General features: G+C 47.6%; 1 protein-coding gene across 1 annotated transcript in view; it reads right to left on the reverse strand.

The window, feature by feature from the left end:
• The window catches only part of LOC106813453 (stAR-related lipid transfer protein 9-like), a gene marked incomplete at its 5' end in the record, with an annotated part of 24,289 nt that overhangs the window by 830 nt on the left and 959 nt on the right, over positions 1 to 22,500 (reverse strand). The window contains 2 exons of the mRNA XM_014817585.1: positions 4,957 to 5,195; positions 14,495 to 14,592. Of these exons, the coding sequence (XP_014673071.1) occupies positions 4,957 to 5,195; positions 14,495 to 14,592 (337 nt within the window). The remainder of the gene's footprint in view (positions 1 to 4,956; positions 5,196 to 14,494; positions 14,593 to 22,500) is intronic.

The raw sequence follows: 22,500 nt of genomic DNA on the forward strand, positions 1-22,500 counted from the left end.
GACTGCGGCGTTGCCCAACAAGAAGAGGCCCGTCCGAAACTTCTAGGCCGTGCCTAATGCAGCCCCAACTGCTAAATTGCTTTCAAACAAGCAGAACATCGATGACGTGGTGCACGTGACAGTCACATGTTTTGTATCTTTGCTGCGCCCGCCGCGTACCTCTCCTCCGTGCCTGCCCTCACCTTCTTTTCCGCTGGGTAGCTTGGCACCGGCTGCCACGCGTTTGCTTGGCAGATTGGGGAAACGTGTCAACAACATCGGAAATTTCAACAACATTCTGGCAGGTATTTTTCAAAATACACCTTTTATAAGACAGACCGCAGTGAAATTGGGAACGCGAATTTAGAGTTTATCTTTGCATAAGGTAGTATGAGTTATGCATGGACACGACAGTATTTGCTACGTCTAGTACTTGGAGATTAGCGTTTGGACCCATGCGCATGGTGAGCCTTTAACGGTCACTGGAATATAGGCTGCGACTTCAGAAAGTTCTAGGCGCCTGGTGTCAGAAATAAAAATCTTAATCTTAATCAGATTTTTATCAGAGTCTTAATATTAACTTTATCTCATAGAGCGATGAAAGAGGCATCGTAAAGTTACTGAGGCTCTGAGTGAGTTTCTGATGAGCGGGTGTATAGAGAAAAAGTTTAAGAGAAAAAGTGAATGTTAGACTTATGTTAAGACTAATATTGTTTCTGACAACAGGCCCCCTGAAATTTTCATGTGAACCTATATCTAGCGTACATGCAGCGGTTTGCTTCAACAAATACTGTTGTATGTATCAAGGAAGCGGAGGGACCCGTCCCGGCCCTATCACTGCTAAGAGAAAACAGATCTTGTAACTTCCAAACCGAATCAGATCAAATAATAGTGGGCCTAGAGGTTTTCTACGAGTGATGCAATTCAAGACACAACACCTTTAATATATCCTGCTTTACATTATTAAATTAATACTACAATAATTGACGGGTGATGATTAATTAATGTGTAATGTGAGTGCGCGTTCGCTCGCTCTATAGACGAGTGTGAGATTTAAGGAGAAAGAACATAATTTCTCGCCGTAGAGCAAAACAAAACCGGCGAAAAACTTGTACATGTATTTGCGAAAGTCAGAAGTCAAACGCAACGCCCCACGCCCACCCCGACTTGTCGAAGTGAAAAACTTGTCTAAATAGTTGTGTCCAAACTCTTAGAATAGTTGTAGCTCACTCCTCCTCTCAACCACATGTGCGCCACCACAGTTGTAACTACGTGCCAGATTCAAGGCCCTATCGACGGCAAAAACACCACGGAGAAAAATTCCCAAAGTAAATACAGTGTGCATTATAATCTAAGTAAGTTCTAGTATTCTACTCTTCTATTCTCCCCTTGTTTGGTTGCCATCTAAGTGAGCAGGCACCACACACTATCCGACGAAAATCCACACGTGATGTGTGCGCTCTCCGCCGGTCGTATGGGCTGTCGTGTGTGTTCTCCCTCTTCCTGCTGTGTGTGTGTGTTGGGTGTGTGTGTGTTGTTGTGTGTGCTAGTGTGCCTGTGCGTGCATTTGCGCCGTGTAGCCTGCGCTCGTCTCCCCACTCCACCCTCTCCCTCTCCCCTCCCCCTCTTTTCCTACGTCGTTGCCCTCTCTCAGCTCCTCCATCTTCGTTCGCCCTTCCCCCACGCCCCCCCCTCTTTCCTCTTGCCCCCTCCCCTCGTCCTTCCGCTCTCTCGCTACTTTCCCTTCCCCCCCCTACCCCTCTATCATCCTTCTCCTGCCAACCCCTTCCTCTCGTCCTTCTTCCTCTTTTTCCGCCTCAGCTGTCTCCCTGCACTTTCTCTTTCCATCCCCCCGTCGGCATCCCCTCTTTTCTCTTCCCTCTTCTTCCTGCTTGCCTTCCCTCGCCCTCCTGCAGACCCTTTTTTTGTTTTCCCTTTCCCCCCTTTCTCGCTGTTCCCTGATGTCCTTCCCTCTCCGTCGCGTGCTCGCGGTGGTGCTCGGCCTCCTTCTTCGCAGCTACGGCTGTGGTAGTGCTTCTGTGTTGTGCTTGTGGGCGGTCTGTGTGTGTTGTGTGGCGTGTCCTCTTGTGTGTGTGTCGGTGTGTGTGATGCGTGTGGACGTGTTGCTGTTGCTGTTGTGTGTGTGTGGACCCTGTGTGCTGTGTGTGTGTCTTACCGCGGTTGGGACCACTCTTGTGTGTGATTCCCTATAGCTTCGCTCGCGTGCTTGTGTGTGTGTGGTGTGTGTTCGTGCTGCCCCGGTTCTGTGTGTGTGTGTTGATTGATGAGAAGAGAGAAGACACTCTCAGTGATTGTCTGTGCTAGTGGGGTGCGCTGGGGGGGTGGGGCGGGGCGAGGGGTGGCGGTAGGGTGGGTCCCTACCCCAATTCGGGGGGGAGGTGCGCCCGGTCCTTTTCCATCGTGACCGGGGGGGTGTGTGTGTGTGTGGGCTGTTCTGTCTGTGTGTGTGCGTGTGTAAGTGGGATGTGTCGCACGTGCGTAGTTGCAGTTGTGCTGGTGTCCGTGGCCTGTGCGTCGTCTGCACGTGCAACGTGGGGCGTGCTGCACGTGCGTTGTGCGACTGTGCGTGTGCGTGTGCGTGTGCGTGTGGCGCCCGTGGTGGCTCTGTGTGTTGCTGTGTGTTTGGCGTGTGCGTTGTGTGTGCTGTGTGTGTGTCTGGTGTGTTGCTGTGGTGTCTGCTGTCTTATCTGTCTGTCTCTCTGTGTGTGCGTGTGCGTCTGCGTTGTGCCTTTGTGCCGCTGTGTGCTGTGTGTGTGATAGTGTGTGGTGGTGCTGTTGTGATGTATGTGTTGTGTGCTGTGGTGTGCTGGTGTGTGTGTGGCGCGCTGTGCGTGCGTTGTGATGTGGTGTGCCGTGTGCGTGTGCCGTGTCTTGGGTATGTATGTGTGTGTTGTGTGTGTGTGGCTGTGTTGTGTGTGTGTGTGTGTAATTGCGTGTGCCGCGTGTGTGTGTGTGCTGTGTGTGTGTCTGTATGTGTCGTCGTGTGTGTGTGTAGTTGTGCTGCTGTGTGTGATTGGTGTTGTGTGTGTGGTGTGTGTGTTGTGTGTGTGAGAGAGATAGCGAGGAGGATTTTCCGTGTGGTGGTAGTCCTGTCTGTGTCGTGCCTTTGTGCTCGCGGCCCGCGCCGGGCGTGTAAGTGATGGCGCTGGTGTTGTCGCACGTGGCGCATCCGCTTGTGCGTGTGGCGTGCGCCGTGTGCGTTGCGTGTGCACGTGCGTCGTGGTGTGCGTGTGGTGTCGCCGTGTGGTGTGGCGTGTGCCGTGGGGCGTACGTGCGTGTGGTGTGTGTGTTGTGTGCGTGTGCGTCGTGGCTGTGTGTGTGTTGCACCGCTGAATGTGGCTGTGGGATGTGGGCTGTGCTCTGTGTCTGTCTGTTTCTTTTTTTTTTTTTTGTTTTTTTTTCTCTCGTCGTCTCTGGTGTGTGCGATCCGCGTGTGCGTCCTGCGGTGTGCTTGTGCCGTGTGTGAGTGGTGTCTGTGATGTGTGTGTGTGTCGTGTGTTGTAGCGGCTTTGTGTGCGTGTGTTGTGTGTATGTGTGTGTGTGTGTGCACTGTGTTGTGTGTTGTGTGTGTTGTGTTGTGTTGCGTCGCGTGCGTGCGTGATGTGTCGTGTGGGGGTGCCGGGGTTGTGTGTGACATAAACAGCGTTGCTTGTGGTGGTGGTATCCATGATACGGTACCTTCTCGGTGGAGACAGGCTCCTACGCAACAACCTCTAGCTGTTCGCGTGCAAATATACAAGCAACTTAGATCCACGAATAAAAATAGTCCTTCACAATTTCCCCCTCTCGCATCTCTAATTCATCTCTCCGCACGCTCTCTCTTGCTCTCTCGCTCTACTGCTCTCTCTCTCTCTTCTCCCTCTCTCTCTCTTCTGCTCGCTCTCCTCTCTCTCTCTGCTCTCCTTCTCTCTCTCTCTCTCTCTCGCTGTGGCTCTCTCTCTCTCCGCCTCTCCTCTCGTCTCTCTGCCCTGTTATCCTCTCGTCTTTCTGGCCTCTGTGTGTGCGTGAAGTGTGTGCTGTTGTGTGTGTGTGCCTGTGTCTCTCTCTTCTCATCTCTCTCTCTCTCTCTCCTCCCGCTCTCTCTCTCTCTTTTCTCCCTCTGTGTGTGTGCTGTGTTTTCTCTCTCTTCTTCTCTCGCTCTCGCCTCGTCTCTTTCCGCTCTTCGCTCTCTCTCTCTCTCTCTCTCTCATCTCGGTCTCTCTCTCTCTCTCTCTCTCGGACTCCATCGTTTCTCTCTCTGGACTCTCTCGTCTCTCTCTCTCTCTCTGTGTCTCTCTCTGTCGCTCTTCTCTCTCTCTCTCTCTCTTTCTCTCGCCTCTCTATTTGCGTCATCTACGGCTTCTTAGTTTCTATCAGATAGACGGGACACCTTCCTTCTGCTCGTTTTCTGGAGTAGCTTGAAACAATATGTGAGCAGCGGAGGCCGAGTGAATTGTGCAAAGATCCCAATTCATAGAGCAAAAAGCCAACAGACTAGCGTTTTAGCCAGATGCAGCAGTATACATCTAATAACAGGAGTAAGATGTAATATGGGCGGTTCCCTATTATTATCTTACTCCTGCATAATAATATATATTAATAATTTAATAACAACCAATAATAATGAATAACAATAATAATATAATAATAATAATCAATAACTTAATAATAATAATCTAATTTAAATAAAATCACCAATCTAATATTAATGATACTTGGAGTCGGAGTCATATGACACAAGAAGCGGACGGATGGAACGGACGGACGGCGGGCGGGACGCGACGGAGGCCAGCCAGCCAGACAGACAGACAAGACAGGGGCAGGAGCAGACGGGGACGAGCAGGGCGAGACAGGACACACGAGGCAACAGACGAGAGCGAGGAACACACACACACACACACACACACACACAGCTACCCCCACGCACAGGCACGCACGCATGCACGCACGCACGCACGCGCGCGCGCACACACACACGTACTTACTTGCGACCATGATGGTCTTGGCGTTGCCTCCCAGACTGTCCTTCAGCAACCACGTCAGCACCGACCCACGGTAAGGAATGAACGGCTGACTGCCGCTACTACTGCTGCTGCCCCCTGCCGGCTTGCGCGGACTAGACGCCACGCTGCTAGAGTCACTCACAGTCGACGCGTCGCCCACTGTCGCCGCTGCTGAGGGTTCCGCGGGTCTGTTGGCGATCCGCGACCGCTCAGCTGGAACATAGACGGCGCCACCGGTCAGCGTCGGTCGCCAGGGGGCGTCGGTGCGGGGAGGGAGACGGGAGACGACGACGATTGCGAGGGAGGAATGGGGAAGATTCCAGGCGGAGCCGGAGAGGAACAGGGGGTAGTGATTATTTAGGGGCGAGTCAGCAACAATATCTCACTACCAGCTACTCCCTCTTGTCAATCTCTGTTGACCCATCCGACTATCACGCGTTCCGCAATCTCCAGCAACCAGCAAGCCTCTCTCTCACAGGGTCACTCAACCAACATTGCTTCATGCGTCTCTTCCTCTCTCGTAGGTTGCCCTCTACCAAGACTCCCTCAACTACCTTCCCTTCCTCTCTCAAGAGGTCCCTCTACCTTAAGCCTCTCTCCGTCTCTTGAATGGTTCCTCTACCAAGTCTTTCCCAATCTCCCTCTCACCCTCTCACACTCGGTCTCCCTGCCAACTTTTCATCATACTTCCCTCTAACTTTCTCTCAATGGGTCTCCCAACCACAAGCTACCAGTAACCTCCTTCCCACCCTCTGTCGCTCTCTACCAAATATCCTTCATGCGTCCGCCCCCTCTCTCTCTCTCTCCCCTCGCTCACCCTCTCTCAAGGCAGCCCTCTACCGCAGCTATCATTCAAGCGTCCGACCCCCACCTCATCCATCTATCCCGCACAATAATAATGCTTCCATCCGCGTACATTCGTAGTTTATTTTTACAGGACTTGCTAGAGAAAACTCGAGCTGCTAGTGGAAACTAAGGCACGCCAGTAAGACTCACAAACATACATTGCTATGTGCTATAGTGACTCGCTACATTTCATGCTAATGCAAGTAATTAAGTGAATCTAACACTGTGTAAACATTTATCTAGGACGGATGGGAGGTAGGAGGAGAGGACACCCTCTCCCACCCACACCCCTCATCCACCCTGCCCCGACCGACCTTCCCCCGCCCTACGGCACCCACACCGCACCCATCAGCGTACAGTAATGTTACAATGCCTCCGGCTATGGAATCAGTGCCGCAATATGGTGACCATTAATAATTCATCACCACCAGTGTCACCTGCGCTGTAAAACATTGTACGCGTATACCTGCTGCTGCTGCTGCTGCTGCCGCCACTGTTACTACACACTGTTTTTGGCGTGATTTTGCGGTGAGGTGACTGCCTATAAGAAACCAACATTTTTCTTCACAGAGATTCATGTTGTTTTCTATAGCTGCTTCTATGTATTATTGAGCCTGTATTTAATGCTTCTGTTTCTGCCTCAGGTTTCTGTCTCAGCTTTCTGCCTCGGATTTCTGTCTCCGCTTTCTGCCTCGGGTTTCTGTCTCAGCTTTCTGCCTCGGGGTTCTGCCTCGGGTTTCTGCCTCGGGTTTCTGCCTCAGCTTTCTGCCTCCGATTTTTGCCTCAGGTTTCTGCCTCAGGTTTCTGCCTCGGATTTCTGTCTCAGGTTTCTGCCTCAGCTTTCTGCCTCGGGTTTCTGCCTCGGATTTCAGTCTCAGGTTTCTGCCTCAGCTTTCTGCCTCAGCTTTCTGTCTCAGGTTTCTGCCTCAGGTTTCTGCCTCGGGTTTCTGTCTCAGCTTTCTGCCTCGGGGTTCTGCCTCGGGTTTCTGCCTCGGGTTTCTGCCTCAGGTTTCTGCCTCAGCTTTCTGCCTCAGCTTTCTGTCTCAGGTTTCTGCCTCATATTTCTGCCTCGGGTTTCTGCCTCAGCTTTCTGCCTCAGCTTTGTGCCTCAGGTTTCTGCCCCGGATTTCTGCCTCGGCATTATGTATTTAATCAATAAATTTCTATGAGAAATGTATACCGAGAACTGAAAAAGTTGTCCGAGTACTTTCTGTGAACTAGTGAAGATTTTTCCATCGTAGGCGGAGTATTTTCCCATAACAGGAGTGCATTGTAACGCGGCAAGCGCCTATCTTATAAATCTTACATTCTAATGTAGGATTTTATGGAGCTGTAGCTTAGTACGGGTTGTTGTGCAATATCACCCACTCCTATTATTTATTTATCGTTGACAACCCGCTCGTTGATTGTCTTCAGGCGCTGGTCGAACCATAAAAAGCATCTGCTAACTACACACAAGCAAGTACGCATGTACACAGGTACACATGTACAGACACATGTAAGTAATCACCTCGCATGTACATTGTACATGTATACATGTAACAATCACATAGTACACGTCACAGTACACGAGTCACGGTCCACGCGTGATACACACGTGATCTCTCACATCTGACCTCCTGCGCATGTGACATCACACGTGACCTCTTACCCCGCGTGACAACACACGTGACCTCTTACCCCGCGTGACAACACAGGTGACCTCTTACCCCGCGTGACACCACAGGCTCTTACCCCGCGTGACACCACACGTGACACCACACGTGACTACTCACACATGACTCATCACACGTGACCCCCTGACACAGGTGTCAGTGTAACGTTCACTCACACCGCGGCACGTGACGCGCACGTGCTGAGCGAAAAAGAATTACATAAATTTTTTATCGGGCAGCAATAAAAAACTGCATATTGATGAGCGAGTAACGTTGAACAATGCTGACGGTACAATCACTATCACATGCCGGTCATATACTACAGAGCTATAGCTGCGCACGAACCATCGCCCTGACCACGTGGTCACTACACGGGTAGAGGTCACGGATTCACGGCAATATAGGCTAGTGTGGCTCATAGGGTCTATGTCCCCCAGGGTACTGCCGGAACGTACCCTGGGTACGGTCCGGTGTACCGGAACGTACCCTGGTAACTATCTGATATGGTTAGGGTTAGGGTTAGGGTTAGGGTTAGGGAGTAGGCGTAGGCGACTCTATAGACTCGTTAGTGGAGTAGGCGAGGTACAGTCCGGCATATTAGATCGTACCAGGGTACGTTCCGGCAGTACCCAGGGAGACATAGACCCTCTCAGCGCTAGTGTGATGTATCACATATAACGTAGACATAATCTATACTATAAAGGAGAAGGGACGATTTTTTGTTAACTATGTTCTCTGAATCTGCTCGCATGATTTGAAATTGCTTGACTGTAAACGATGCATTACTACTCGTAGAGTAATATTGGCGCACTTTTGCAATGACGAAAACAGGATAAAGTTGAATTTGAAACCGTTTTATTTAACACTGGCTAAAAATAGCATACCGGTGTATCGACGTACCGGTGTATAATATAAAAGGGAAGGGACGATTTTTTGTTAGCTATGTTCTCTGAATCTGCTCGCATGATTTGAAATTGCTTGACTGTAAACGATGCATTACTACTCGTAGAGTAATATTGGCGCACGTTTGCAATGATGAAAACAGGATAAAGTTGAATTTTAAGCCGTTTTATTTAACACTGGCTAAAAATAGCATACCGGTGTATCGACGTGACTACCATTAATCAATGCAGTACGTGTTGTGGCCAGTTTGCGCTGTGGCGCAGTGGTAGCATGCTTGCGTAATACGTTAGGTGCCGGGAGTTCGAAACTCGACAGCCGCGGAAATTAAACAAGTGCCGCAGAGCGACAGCGCTCACCTGACGGCAGGTGTTCTGCTGACTAAAATTGGTGGCGCGGATGCAACGAATTTTCAGTCCCTCCATTCGCTTCTCTATTCTTATCGCCGTATTCGTCTCTCCCTCGTAAGTTTCATTCTTTCTTCTTATTCGCTCTCTTCGTCTTCCTATCTCTTACCCTTTCACGCGCTCTGCTCATCTCCCTCTCTCTTCTCGTGTCTGATCAGACTCTTCGTCGATCTAACACACACACACACTCATCTCTCTCTCTCTCTCTCTCTCTCTTCTACTTCCTTCTCTCTCTCTCTCTTCTCTCTCTCTCGTCTCTTCTATTGCTCTCTCTTCCTTCACGCTTCTCTCTCCCTCTCTCTTCGCTCGCTCACTCTCCATCGTTGTCTCTCTCTTCTTATTTGTCTTTGTCTTTCTCTCTCTTTTTCTCTCCCTCTCTCTCATCTCTCTCTATATCTCTCTCTGCTTTTTGCTCTATCAACTCTTTCGCGCGCTCTTCTCTTTCTCTCTCTCTCTTCTTTCTCGCTCTCTCTCTCGCCTCTCTTCCTCTCTCTCTCTTCCTCTCTCTCTCTCTCTCTCTCTCTCTCTCCTCTCTCTTCTCACTATCATCTCTCTCTCTTCTCTCTCTCTCTACTGCTCTCTCTGCTCTCTCTTCTTCGTTTCCTTCTCTCTCGCCGCTCTCTCTCTCTTCACTCTCTTGCCCTTCGTCTCTCTTTCCCTCTCTCTCCAATTTCTCTCTTTCTCGAGCGGTTAAGCGCTGTCACGGACGAGGCTGTACGCTGATTGTCTATACAGCACGATCTGATTGTCTATAGACTGATTGTCTGATGGTCTTCTATACCATAGCAAGACCTGTGTTCGTGGAGGCTAGCAAGGCAGGTAACGATTTTTTATATAACTTCACATAAATGTTTATACTATAGTATCTGTTAATTTTCGGGTGGCCACTCCGGCAAGCCCATGTTTTATATGTTTAAACTCGGGTTTCCAGCAACAGCGGCAGCGGATGGTAGATAAATTGCTCTAAAAGTCTGGTCCAGCAGACAAGCTACCTGACGATCTACTTTGTCCATTCGTGAAATGGTACGAGTACGAACAAAACGGATAGCCTTAATTCAACACTGGATGGTTCAGGAGGCCCTTCTCGAAGAAATGTTTCTGATTGGGAATCGTTAATAGAGATATAGAGAGATGGCGCGTACGTTGGTCATCTGGAAGCCTTCCATCGTACGTACTTACTACGTAGTATAAGTAACAACTATTGCAAGACGAATAGGTAAGCACTCGGTCCATTTACGCTAACAGCAGCCTACAGGCTGAAATAGTAGAGGCTGCCCTGTACCTAATTAACGCAGGCAAAAATACACCATACTATTTCACCACCACAGTTGATGGCAGTGAGCCACTGGCCCAGTGGCATTATTTTAAACATGACAGCTTACAGATGCCATAAGAATTATACGCATTTAACGGAGCATAACCCTCTCTTCAATGCAAACTTTAGCTTTTGAAATTGTAACACTGTGACCTTGTCCTAAGCGTCTTACATCAGGCTGTATAGATTTACTAGCAACCCAGCAGTCAAGATTCCTTTCTAAACCTAGCTAACAGTTAATCAATCCGATGTTTAATCCGCTCCTCTTTGAGCGGTCAAAGGTTATCGACACTTCTCTTCGCCAACAGTCAATGGAAAGCCACAATCATGGTCCTTTCAATATAAAGCCTATAAAATGCTGGTCACTCTGAAACACAGAAAGTGTTCAATCGCTCCGTCACACCATGTTCTCAGAAAATGCTCTAAATTTCTTGCCCTGTGTCCCATTGACCTTGTTGACTGTGTACTCCAATTTCGGCGGCATCCACTTCTTGTACACTCTTGCCTTTGACCTTTGACCCCCAGCCTTCGACATCCAACTTCGTTTTTGGATTTACCCCCCCCCCCACGTCCCGAAATTTCGTGACCGTTAGTCGAGCGGTTAAGATTTGTGCCCAACTGTGAGACGGACGCTGGACGACGCTCGGGGCGACGGCCTCGGACGCGACGGAGACGGACGGTCCGGACGATCATGCGATTCCTACATGCTGCATTGCTATTGTCTGATGATGCTAAAAGTTATTTCGAAACAGCCGTGCGTTAACTTCTTTTCTTTATCCTAAGAATATATGCTATTGAACATGTATTTATTTAAAATCTATTACTATGAAGGAACAGCGAATTTTTATTGCCTAAGTTATTATGTCATAGACGTCGTTCATCCTACATGACCAGCAATCGGCAAACCGATATTCATACACGTCATCCACTCATCCTTCAACATCAGATCTTCCATTTGAATTTAAAAAGACTGCATTCCCTATCCGCCTTTGCCTATGCTATGACATAAACAAAGCCATGGACAGACTTTCACCTACCGATTAGGCCTTGGACCTCACCGCAGCTGTACTTCTCCATGGCTGGCTCTATGTGCCCTCGTCACGGAGTAGGCAAACCCACGGCGATGTTCATTTCACAACAGGACAGAAGACCAAAAACATGGTTTACGAGAAGCCCTTGATCCTTAGGGTGAGCACACATAATACAACTCATTCTGTGATTCCCACGTACTTTTGCTGATAATATTTATATATATAATATATATATCTATATATATATATACGCTGTGTGTGTGTGATGTTGTGTGTGTGTGTGTGTGTGTGTGTCACCAAGGGCAAGCTGTGTGTGTATGTGCTGTGCGTGTGTGTGTGTAGGGTTTGTGCATGTGTGTGTTGCATGTGTGTGCTGTGTGTGTGTTGTGCTGATGTGTGGTCGTGTGTGCTGGTGTGTGTCGTGTGTGGTTCTGTCCGTATAAGTATGCCTAGTAGAGGTCACCCGTAATAATTACAGGTACATGGTTATCTAGATACTGTTATATATATATTATTTATATAAATATATATGCGATTGGTGTCGCAGGTCATACGGTATGTCACATGATAGAACACTGATAAACGCCAGGGCCGGCAGGCTGAGCATTTACTTGTGCGGGGGGAATTTTCATGGACTCAACTGTGCTATGATGTAGGGATACGCGCAGCTCTTGAATCGCGTCCATGGTCGTGGTAGGGGGGGTCAGAGACAAGGATTTCAGGTCAGCGACCAACATTATCCGTTAGCGGTTATTTACGATTATTAGCTAATGCCTATTTTTTAATTTTGCTTCTAAATCTAGAGGGGGTAGCTTGTTTCTTACTTCCCCCTCCCGGAGGACTACACGCTGCACGTCTCCACTGTCGTCTCTCCTCTCTCTCTCTTCTCACCCGCATTCAGTTACGCATCTAACACGCACGATGCCGCACACACACACACACCACACCACACAACACACACACACACACACCACGGCTAGCGCGCTTTGCGCGCGGCACACAAGAACACACCTACCCACAGACACACGCACACCCCACGCCACCACGCACGCACCGGCACGCAACACACGATACTCGCACGTATGGCACGCACGACGCACGCACGCACGCACGCACGCACGGCACACACCAACCCACACACCAGTTACCCCCGCACAGGCCGCACGCACACACGTCCGCACGCACTGCAGGCTCACGCTTTGCGACCACCAAGCGCTACTTACTTAGCGACCATGATAGGTCTTGGCGTGGACTCCCAGACTGTCCTTCCGCACACGTTCGCACCGACGGTAATGGAATAACGGCTGACTGCACCGGCTACTACTGCTGCCTGCCCTTGCCGGCTTGCGCGAGACTAGGACGCACGCTGCCTAGAGTCACTCACAGTCGACGCGTCGCCACTGCCGCCGCTGTGTAGGGTTTCCGGCGGGTTGTTGGCGATCGGACGCCTCAGATGCGAACATAGACGGCAGCGCGGTCGAGCGTCGGTCGCCAGGGGGCGTCGGTGCGGGAGGAGGGAGACGGGATACGGACGACGAGTAGCGAGGCGAGGAATGTGGAAAGATTCAGGCGGAAGCCGCGTAGGAACAGGGAGGTAGTATTATTTGGGCGATGACAGCAAACCATATTTCTCACTACCAGCTACTCCCTCTTGTCATCTCTGTTGGACCATCCGACTATTCTTTCGTTCGCAATCTCCAGACGCACGCTCTTCTCACAGGCCGTCACTCAACCAACATTGCTTATTGGTCTACTCCTCTCTCGTAGGTTGCCCTTACCAGACCTCCTCACTACCCTCCCTTCCTCTTCAGAGTCCTCTACCCTCGCCTCTCTCGTCTCTTGAAGTGGTTCTCCACAAGTCTTTCCCAATCTCTTCGCCTCTCAACTCGTCTCTCCTGCCATACGTTTCCATCATACTTTCCCTTAACTTTCGTCTCATAGGGTCTCGACTACACAAGCTCGTACTCCTTTCCCCTCGCATGTCGCTCTCTACCAATTTCAGTTCAGGGTCCGCCCCCCTCTCTCTCGTCCCTACGCTCACCTTCTCAGGCCAGCCCTTACCGCAACTATCAATTCAGCGTCCGCCAACCCCACTCATCCAAATCTATCCGCACAATAATAATGCCTTTCCATCCATCGTACATTCGTAGGATTTATTTTTTACAGGACCGTGCTAGCAGAAACTCGAGCTGGCCAGCTGGAACTAAGGCCGCCAGTAGATTCACAAACATACATTGCTATGTGCCTACATGCTGACTCGCCTTACTTTCATGGCTAATTGCAAGATAATTAGTGAATCTAACACTGTGCTAACATTTATTGGACGGAATGGAAAGTAGGTTCCGGCAGGAGAGGAGGAGAGAAGAGGAGGAGGTAGGGAGCGGAAGAGAGGGAGGGTAGAGGGAGGAGGGGAGCCGGGCCTCCGCAGGGAGCTGGAGGGAGGAGGGGAGGCAAGGCAGATGGGAGGCGAGAGGAGAGCGAGGAGGGATGGGGAGGAGGAGAGGGGGGAGGGAGGGGGAGGGAGGGAGGAGAGGGCGGGAGGGAGGTAGGGGAGGGAGGCGAGGGAGGGAGTGAGTGGAAAAGAGGCGAGCGGATAGGGAAGGAATAGGAGGAGAAGGAGGGAGCGAGGCAGAGGAAGAGAGGCGAGAGAGGAGGCTGAGAAAAGGGAGAAAGAGAGCGGAGAGAGGGAGAGAGATAAGAGGGAGAGAGGGGGATGGAGGGAGGAGGGGGGAGACGAGGGGCGAGGGAGCGAGGGGCGGGAGAGAGGGAGGGAAACGTCACCATGATAAACACACGCCGCCGCAGCTACTGCAGCTAGGAAAGAATGCACGGAGAGAGAAAAACATGCAAGAATCAAAACATATCGATTATCCTTGTCCAAAACAGCGGTACGCCGTGGCCCTGTAATCACAGACTGCACTGTATCTTATGTTAGATCCCTTCATTGACACACGCATACACATATATCTGATGTTCCCGTTATTATAAGCTTACAGCTTTAAGAACATATACACAACTACAGAATTATGAACCTGTACCTCTATAATATATATATCCGTGTTGATGGCCGGAACCCACTCGATCACGCCAATCACGCGATATCACTCCACGTCGCGCTTATGGCATATATACGAATATCAGATTTCGTATGATATAGATACTCGATATAAGATACTCAATATATGGGCGGGGGGGGGGGGGGGGGGGGGGGCGGGGGGCGGAGCGGGGGGGCGGCTTATAGATATAGTATAGACTATCGCACTTGTATAGGAGCGCTCACGTTGATGACAATATACGTCTATTGTATTTCATTATATATTATATATAATATATATAATTAAGGCAGTACACCACCTACCTAGTGCGGATATCACATTTCCCAGCATGACTAGAGATTTGTTGATGTTAGCACCTTCTTTCAACCGATTCCGGGAGTAATTCGGATCAGCTCTCTCACTGAAACACAGGAACGTTCCGTACAGCCGGTGATGACGTCATCACACGCTCCGACGGTCATGATCAAACGGAAGAACGAACAAACGAACAAACGAACAACAGAACGTTCATTTGGCATCGAACCAACATTTGCTCTACTGCCGTACGTTACCGAGTACTACGTCACACATTACTACGTCATACCTCATTACGTCATTAATTACTACGTCGCGCATCAACACGTCATACCTCATTACGTCATTAATTACTACGTCGCGCATCAACACGTCATACACTTCTACGTCACACAATTCCACGCCATACACTTCTGCGTCACACATTACTACGTCACACATTACTACGTCACACAATTCCACGTCATACACTTCTACGTCACACATTACAACGTCACACATTATTTCGTCATACAATATTACGTCACTAAATAACCACTCGGCTCACGGCATTATATCCGGCATCACATCCGGCGGATGTTATCAGTCTATCGCTACACTATCCCGCCACACACGCATCCGCTTTCTAGCCGCACACACACACACACCCGCGTACACGCGTTACATTACAGTGACAAATAGAAGAAGCGTGAGTGAGCGAGAGAGAGAAGGAGAAACAAATGTGGGGCAGAATGCCACGCATCTGTTACGAAATCTGTTAAATTGATGGATTTTCGGCGGTCACGTGATGTTGTGGTCGCGGGACAGATCTGATGGTTTCTCGGGGAAAATGAACGATGAGCAATTAATCTATTTAATTAGAATATTAGAGGGAAGCAGCGAGGAGCGGCGGTGAGACTGATGGAGGAAGATAATGATGCGTGGAGCGTCTGCCCGCGACGGCAGCGCCACCGCCGCCAGGGACGGAGAATGCGACACGGTGAAAAGAATGAGAAGAAAAGTGGCTAGTGACCGCTCATTACTGTTATTGTTATTTGTTATTATTGTTGTTGTTATTGTTATTACTGTTATTATTATTATTAATATTATTTCCAAAGTAGATCACGGCATGAGCCGGTGGCTTCTGGGTTGACCGTGCCCCTAGCTGGGACATAGGGATTCAATCCAGAACTTTTTGCAGGATGTGTGCTGTTCCCAGTAGTGCGATTTTCTGCACTTCTTGGGCAGTGTGGTTCTTCTCAAAACCATTCTTTATAGAGCCAAGGGCTCCAACCACCACTGGCACAATTCTCGTCTTAGTATTCCACATCCTCCTAATTTCGATCTCTATTCCACATCCTCATAATTTCGATCTCTATTCCACATCCTCATAATTTCGATCTCTTATTATTACTATTATTATTATTATTATGTTATTGTTATTTTATTATATTATTATTATTATTATTATTATTATTATTATCATCATCATCATCATCATTATTGAATAGTGGCGTATGTTTTTAGGCTCACGCACCCGAACCTTACCCTTGACAAACCTTTCAAAAATCCGTAAATTCCAACATTAAATCACGTGTTAAACGTTAATGACGTTTTTAGAACGTCATCTCGCAATGATGATTGGCTGGAACTGGGACCTCTCAGTAACGTTGGGTGGAGGGGGGATGGGGTCTTAGGTATTGTTAAACTAGTTTTTGTTTCTTACGCGCGGCGTATAAAATTATCTAACGATCGATGTTCCCCTCCTCGCTCCTCCTCCTCTTCTTTCCTCCTCTTCCACCTGTTACTGCCTGCTCCTCCTCTCAATCCTCCTCCTAACCCTCCTCTTCCTCCTCCTGCTCCTCCCGCTGCTGCTGCTCTGTCTCCTTTTGCCCCTCTCCTACTTCTCTCCCTTTCCTTCCTCCTCATTCTTTTCTTTCTCCTGTCCTGCTGCTTCTCCTCCTCCTTCTCCTCTTCCTTCTCCTTCCATTTTTTACGCGTGCACTCGGACCTACAATCTGGGAACCTCTCTCTCGCTCTCCCTCCTTTTATCCCTCCGTCTCTTGCCTCTCCCCCCCCCTCTCTCCCTCTCCCCCTCTCCCCGCTTCTCCTCCCCCTCCTATACGTACCTACGCCCTCTCTCTCTCTCTACCTATCTACGCCCCCGACACTATCGCTGCATCGCCACCAACAGACAGCGCTCGATTATTAATGCGACGATTACGTAATTAATTGCATCTTCTGCTCATTAACTGATTGTTTCTACGCGTAATTCGTGGGTAGGCGATGGCGGGTGAGCGTGCGATGATGGTGGGGTGGTGGGGTGTTGGAGGGAATCACTGATGGGAGCTAGGCGTTAATTTAGACTGCCCCTGCGTCTCCTCGGGAAGAGGTAACCAGTCTAACATTCTCTGTCTAAGAAGAGGTAACCAGTCTAACATTCTCTGTCTAAGAAGAAGTAACCAGTCTAACATTCTCTGTCTAAGAAGAAGTAACCAGTCTAACATTCTCTGTCTAAGAAGAAGTAACCAGTCTAACATTCTCTGTCTTTACCGAGAATTAAGATAGAAAACCCAGTATAACCTTTTAAAAGTGATTACGTCACGAATTTCTAGCACCATCAAGTAGTACATTTGTGTGTTATTTGTACAAAATAAAATGTATGAAAATACAATTAGTGTTTCTGTTTACTTTTCATGCTTATATACCATCTTTATATGCCCTAATTTGCCGGTGAAAAACAGAGAGACGCCAATATCTGAACAGTACTGGGGGAATAGTGTTAGACAACAGAAATTACCAAATCGTCTAGATTTTTGCAAATTTAACCAACGTAAAAACATTTTTATCAGGTGAGAGTTTGAGGATATATTTAGTAACGTTAGTTCTTACTTTTAATGTAAAAAAATGGCAATTTTTTTTTTAGAAATTTTACCATAGAAAATTCGTGACGTAGTCCCTTTAACCGGTAACTAATCTAATTTCCCGAGTCTTTGCCCGTGAGTTCAAAAGAGGTAATTATAACTTACTTCCTGTCATCATTGTAAGATGAGAAGAGGTAGTCAGTCTAACTTTGTGTATCTTTACTGTAAGTTAAGGAACAGATAGCAGTCTAAGTTTCTTCTGCCTTTGCCGTAAGTTAAGGAGCAGCAGAGGCGGATCTAGGATTTTTGAAAAGGGGGTGTCCAGGAAGAAATAAAGGGCACTTTTTCCTGCTTACTTTTTCTGGTGTTTTAAAAAGCTGCCGAAGGCCAAATTTTTTTTTAAATTGGTGCATTCTGAGAGCATCTGAGCAGTAATTTTGATGTCTAGAATGCAAAAATTTCAGCATCAGATCCGGTCCCCCGTACCCCTGCGAACCCTTCTTTGCCCATTTCTAGGTTTTTATAACGAATTTACATATATATAAGCAAATCTTTATCAGAAAAACTAGCGCTAAACAAGATTTTTTTATGGAGACAATATAAGAGAAGTGCATGTGTGTGTATGTGTGTGTGTGTGTGTGTGTGTGTGTGTGTGTGTGTGTGTGTGTGTGTGTGTGTGTGCGCGCATGCGTGCGTGCGTGTGTGTATGCTTTTTTCCCGTTTTGTTGTTGTAAAAAGGGGGGGTCCGGACCCCCTCGACCCCCCCTCTGGATCCGCCCCTGAGCAGATAGCAGTAAGTTGTTTCTCTGTCTTTGCCGTTAGTTAAGGAGCATATAGCAGTCTAAGTTTCTCTGTCTTTGCCGTAAGTTAAGAAGCATATAGCAGTCTAAGTTTCCGTAAGTTAAGGAGCATATAGCAGTCTAAGTTTCTCTGTCTTTGCCGTAAGTTAAGGAGCATATAGCAGTCTACGTTTCTCTGTCTTTGCCGTCAGTTAAGGAGCAGTTAGCAGTCTATGAGATGGTGAGGGGCTCGCATCTCTGGGCCATCATTTATTCATGACCACCACAGTGGCGAGCTGTTTTATTGTTTTAGGGTCGGGGCCGTGCACGGGTGCCTAGGGAGACAGATAAACAGCTCCCCCTGCGCCCCCTGTCGGCGGAAGTATGGAGAGCCGTATACCCTCGGGGCGATGGTAAGAGAGAAGATGTGGGAAAGAGAAAGAGAGGGGGCGAAGGTAGAGAAAGAGAGAGAGAGAGAGAGGGAGAGAGAGAGGAAAAGAAAGGGCGAGAGAGAGAGAGAGAGAGGAAAAGAAAGGGCGAGAGAGAGAGAGAGAGAGGAAAAGAAAGGGCGAGAGAGAGAGCGAGTGAGCAAGCGAGGGAGACGCGAGAGAGAATAGAGAGAGGTGGAGGTGGTATCGATCATTATCACTCTTGTTTACTACTACTGCTGCTGCTGCTGCTGCTGCTGCTGCTGCTGCTGCTGCTGCTGCTCAGGCACGCACGAGTTCACTCTAATTCATTAGGACCGGCAAACTGATGCTGATGCTGCTGTTGCTGCTGCTGCTGCTGATGATGATGATGGTGATAATGACTACGATGATAATGACGACGACGACGACGATGACGATGATAACGACGCCGATGATGACGATGACGATGATGATGCTGCTGATCATAATGATCGGGTGTTGGTGAGTGGAGGAGGTGTGTGTGCATGCGCGTGCTGTATGCGTGCGCGCGCGTTTGTGTATGTGCGCGCGCGCGTGTGTGTGTGCGCGTGCTGTGTGCGTGCGCGCGCGTGTGTGTGTTTGCGCGCGCGTGTGTGTTTGCGTGTATTCATACATATCAGTTGTTGTTTACCAATCACGTGATTAAAATCTTTCTCTCGCGGGTCGGCCAATGAAAAATTCATTTGTTTTTCACGGTAGAAGAAACATTATAGCAGTACTGTCTACTTCCATCCCCCCTCTCCTCCCCTGACTCCTCTCCTCGCTCCTGCTGCCTCATCCCCTCTCTCTCTCCTTCCCCCATTCACCTCCATCCGCCCTCTCCTCTCCTTGTCTCATCCCCTCGCTCCTGCTGCCTCATCCCCTCTCTCCCTCCTCCCCCACTCCTCCCTCTTCCTATCGCTCCCTACATCCTCCTCTCCTCTACCCCTCCTCTCTCCTTCCTGCTTCCACCGCTCTCTGCTCCCCATATCTCATTCACCCCCTTCTCGATCTTCTTCCGCCCCTCCTCTCTTTCCATCTGCCCCCTCCCTTCTCCCTCCCTTCTTGCATTCTCTTTTCCGCCTCTCTCCTCCTCCTCCTCCTCTCCCTTCTCTGCTCTCCCTCTCTCCCCCTTCACCTCCTCTCCTCTCTCTGCTCCCCCTCTCTCCACAGCTCTTACCCTGGTCATTCAGCAGCGAGAATATTACTCCTAACTATGGGTAGTCCTTCTCTACGCGAGCTGTCTCAATAGTTTATTGTAATCGATTCCATCAATCAATACTTAAATCTTCGCGGCATCATAGTTCAGTGTGCGTGACCGCTATACGCCATCTTTAAAAGCCTAAGATTAATAGTATACTATAATATTGCGTACTACTCACTAAGTTTTTTACTTACTTTACTATGGCTTAATAGTTGATATTTGACTCTAATGTTTCAAGAGGGCTTGATGTTTTATGGGTTTATGTTTAGGGTGGGGGTGTTTTTTCCAGCCCGGGTGGGTGGTAGCGACCAAGGGGTGGGCCTCTATTTGATTCCTATAGCTAAGTAAAGGGGGCGGGTGTTTGAGTGGTCATATTAAGCTGTTAGTGCACGCACACATACAGAATCATAATGCATCATAATGCATCATAATACATCATAATGCATCATAATGCATCATAATGCATCATAATGCATCATAATGCATCATAATGCATCATAATGAATGATAATGCATCATAATGCAACAGATAGGCATCTGAATGCAGGAACTAATATACGGGCTCTAATTGTGATGGTTTCACAATACATCAGAAACATTACAATTACTTATTATTTAGTACATATGATTTACTTAACTTTTCGCATAATATTTTTGCACGACGACTTTACTTCAATAATTGTAACATTTTACGCCGATGATGATGATGTTACCATTCATAACACAGAACACTAAAAAACAGTGCAATGCCTAATATTATGATGATACATTTACACTATGTATGATAAAAGGTGGGCCCCTGCGCTGGTGTTTGAGGCGTGCTGGGCAGGTAAGAGATGGATGTGCAGGTATATAGGTTAAGACCAGGGCCAGGGTCAGTAACCCGTGCCGATCTATTATTCAAGAGTTATTCATCGTTTGTTACTACTGCCGATAGAAAAATGGGGGAAAAAATCGAGGAAAATTTTTTAAATGATTTTGTAAACGATTTTTTTTTAAATGAACATGTTTCGATCTCGTGAAAAAAAAACACAAGCGTGGTGAAAGTAGGTCGAGAGGTGAGCTGGACGCTGGAGTCAACGTTAGTTGTCACCTCTATAGAACGGACACCTCTATAGAACGGACACATCTATAGAACGACAACTCTATAGAACGCGACACATCTATAGAACGCGACACATCTCACAGACACAATACCTCTATAGCAACGGAACATCTAATAGAACGGCCACCTCTATAGAACGATCACCCTTATATAACGGACACCTCTATAGAACGAGCATCCCTATATAACGGACATCTCTATAGAACGGACACCTCTATAGAACAGACACCTCTACATAACGGACACCTCTATAGAACGATCACCCTTATATAACGGACACATCTATAGAACGAGCACCCCTATATAACGGACACCTATATAGAACGGCCACCTCTATAGAACGATCACCCTTATATAACGGACACCTCTATATAACGGACACCTCTATGTAACAGTCCCCTCTATATAACGGCTCCTCTATGTAACAGTCCCCTCTATATAACGGACACCTCTATAGAACGATCACCCTTATATAACGGACACATCTATAGAACGAGCACCCCTATATAACGGNTGGTCACCTCTATAGAACGAGCACCCATATATGACGGACACCTCTATAGAACGGACACCTCTATGGAACGAGCAAGCCCTATATAACGGACACCTCTATAAAACGGTCATCTGTCTATAATAAAGGTCCCTTTTAAGGACCACTTTTAAGCTTCCTTTGAGCAGAGGTTCGAAGCAGGTACAGAATAAAACCAGCTCTATACAATAGAGATCGGTTTATGAAACAAACGTTTGGGGTTTCCCTTTACTGACCCTTGTAAATAGCCTCTCTCTCGTTCTCTATCTCTCTTCCTTGTTCTCTTGCTCTCTCTCCCCTCAATCGCTACACAAACACACACATGCACGTTATGTATAAATAGTAAGTACATACTATGTAAATAGTATGTATATAGTGTGTATATAGTGTGTAAATAGTAAGTATATAGTATGTAAATAGTAAGTATATAGTATGTATATAGTGTGTAAATAGTATGTATATAGTNACACCTCTATATAACGGACACCTCTATATAACGGACACCTCTATATAACGGACACCTCTATATAACGGTCATCTGTCTATAATAAAGGACCCCTTTAAGGACCACTTTTAAGCTTCCTTTGAGTAGAGGTTCGAAGCAGGTACAGAAGAAAACCAGCTCTATACAATAGTGATCGGTTTATGAAACAAACGTTTGGGGTTTCCCTTTACTGACCCTTGTAAATAGCCTCTCTCTCGCTCTCTATCTCTCTTCCTCGTTCTCTTGCTCTCTCTCCCCTCAATCGCTACACAAACACACACATGCACGTTATGTATAAATAGTAAGTACATAGTATGTAAATAGTATGTATATAGTGTGTATATAGTGTGTATATAGTGTGTATATAGTGTGTAAATAGTAAGTATATAGTATGTAAATAGTAAGTATATAGTATGTAAATAGTATGTATATAGTGTGTATATTGTGTGTAAATAGTACGTATATAGTGTGTAAATAGTAAGTATATAGTATGTAAATAGTATGTATATAGTATGTAAATAGTAAGTATATAGTATGTATATAGTGTGTATATAGTGTGTAAAAAGTAAGTATATAGTATGTAAATAGTAAGTATATAGTATGTAAATAGTAAGTATATAGTATGTATATAGTGTGTAAATA

Source organism: Priapulus caudatus, unplaced genomic scaffold, assembly GCF_000485595.1.
Source record: "Priapulus caudatus unplaced genomic scaffold, Priapulus_caudatus-5.0.1 Scaffold775, whole genome shotgun sequence".
Lineage (NCBI taxonomy): Eukaryota > Metazoa > Priapulida > Priapulimorpha > Priapulimorphida > Priapulidae > Priapulus > Priapulus caudatus.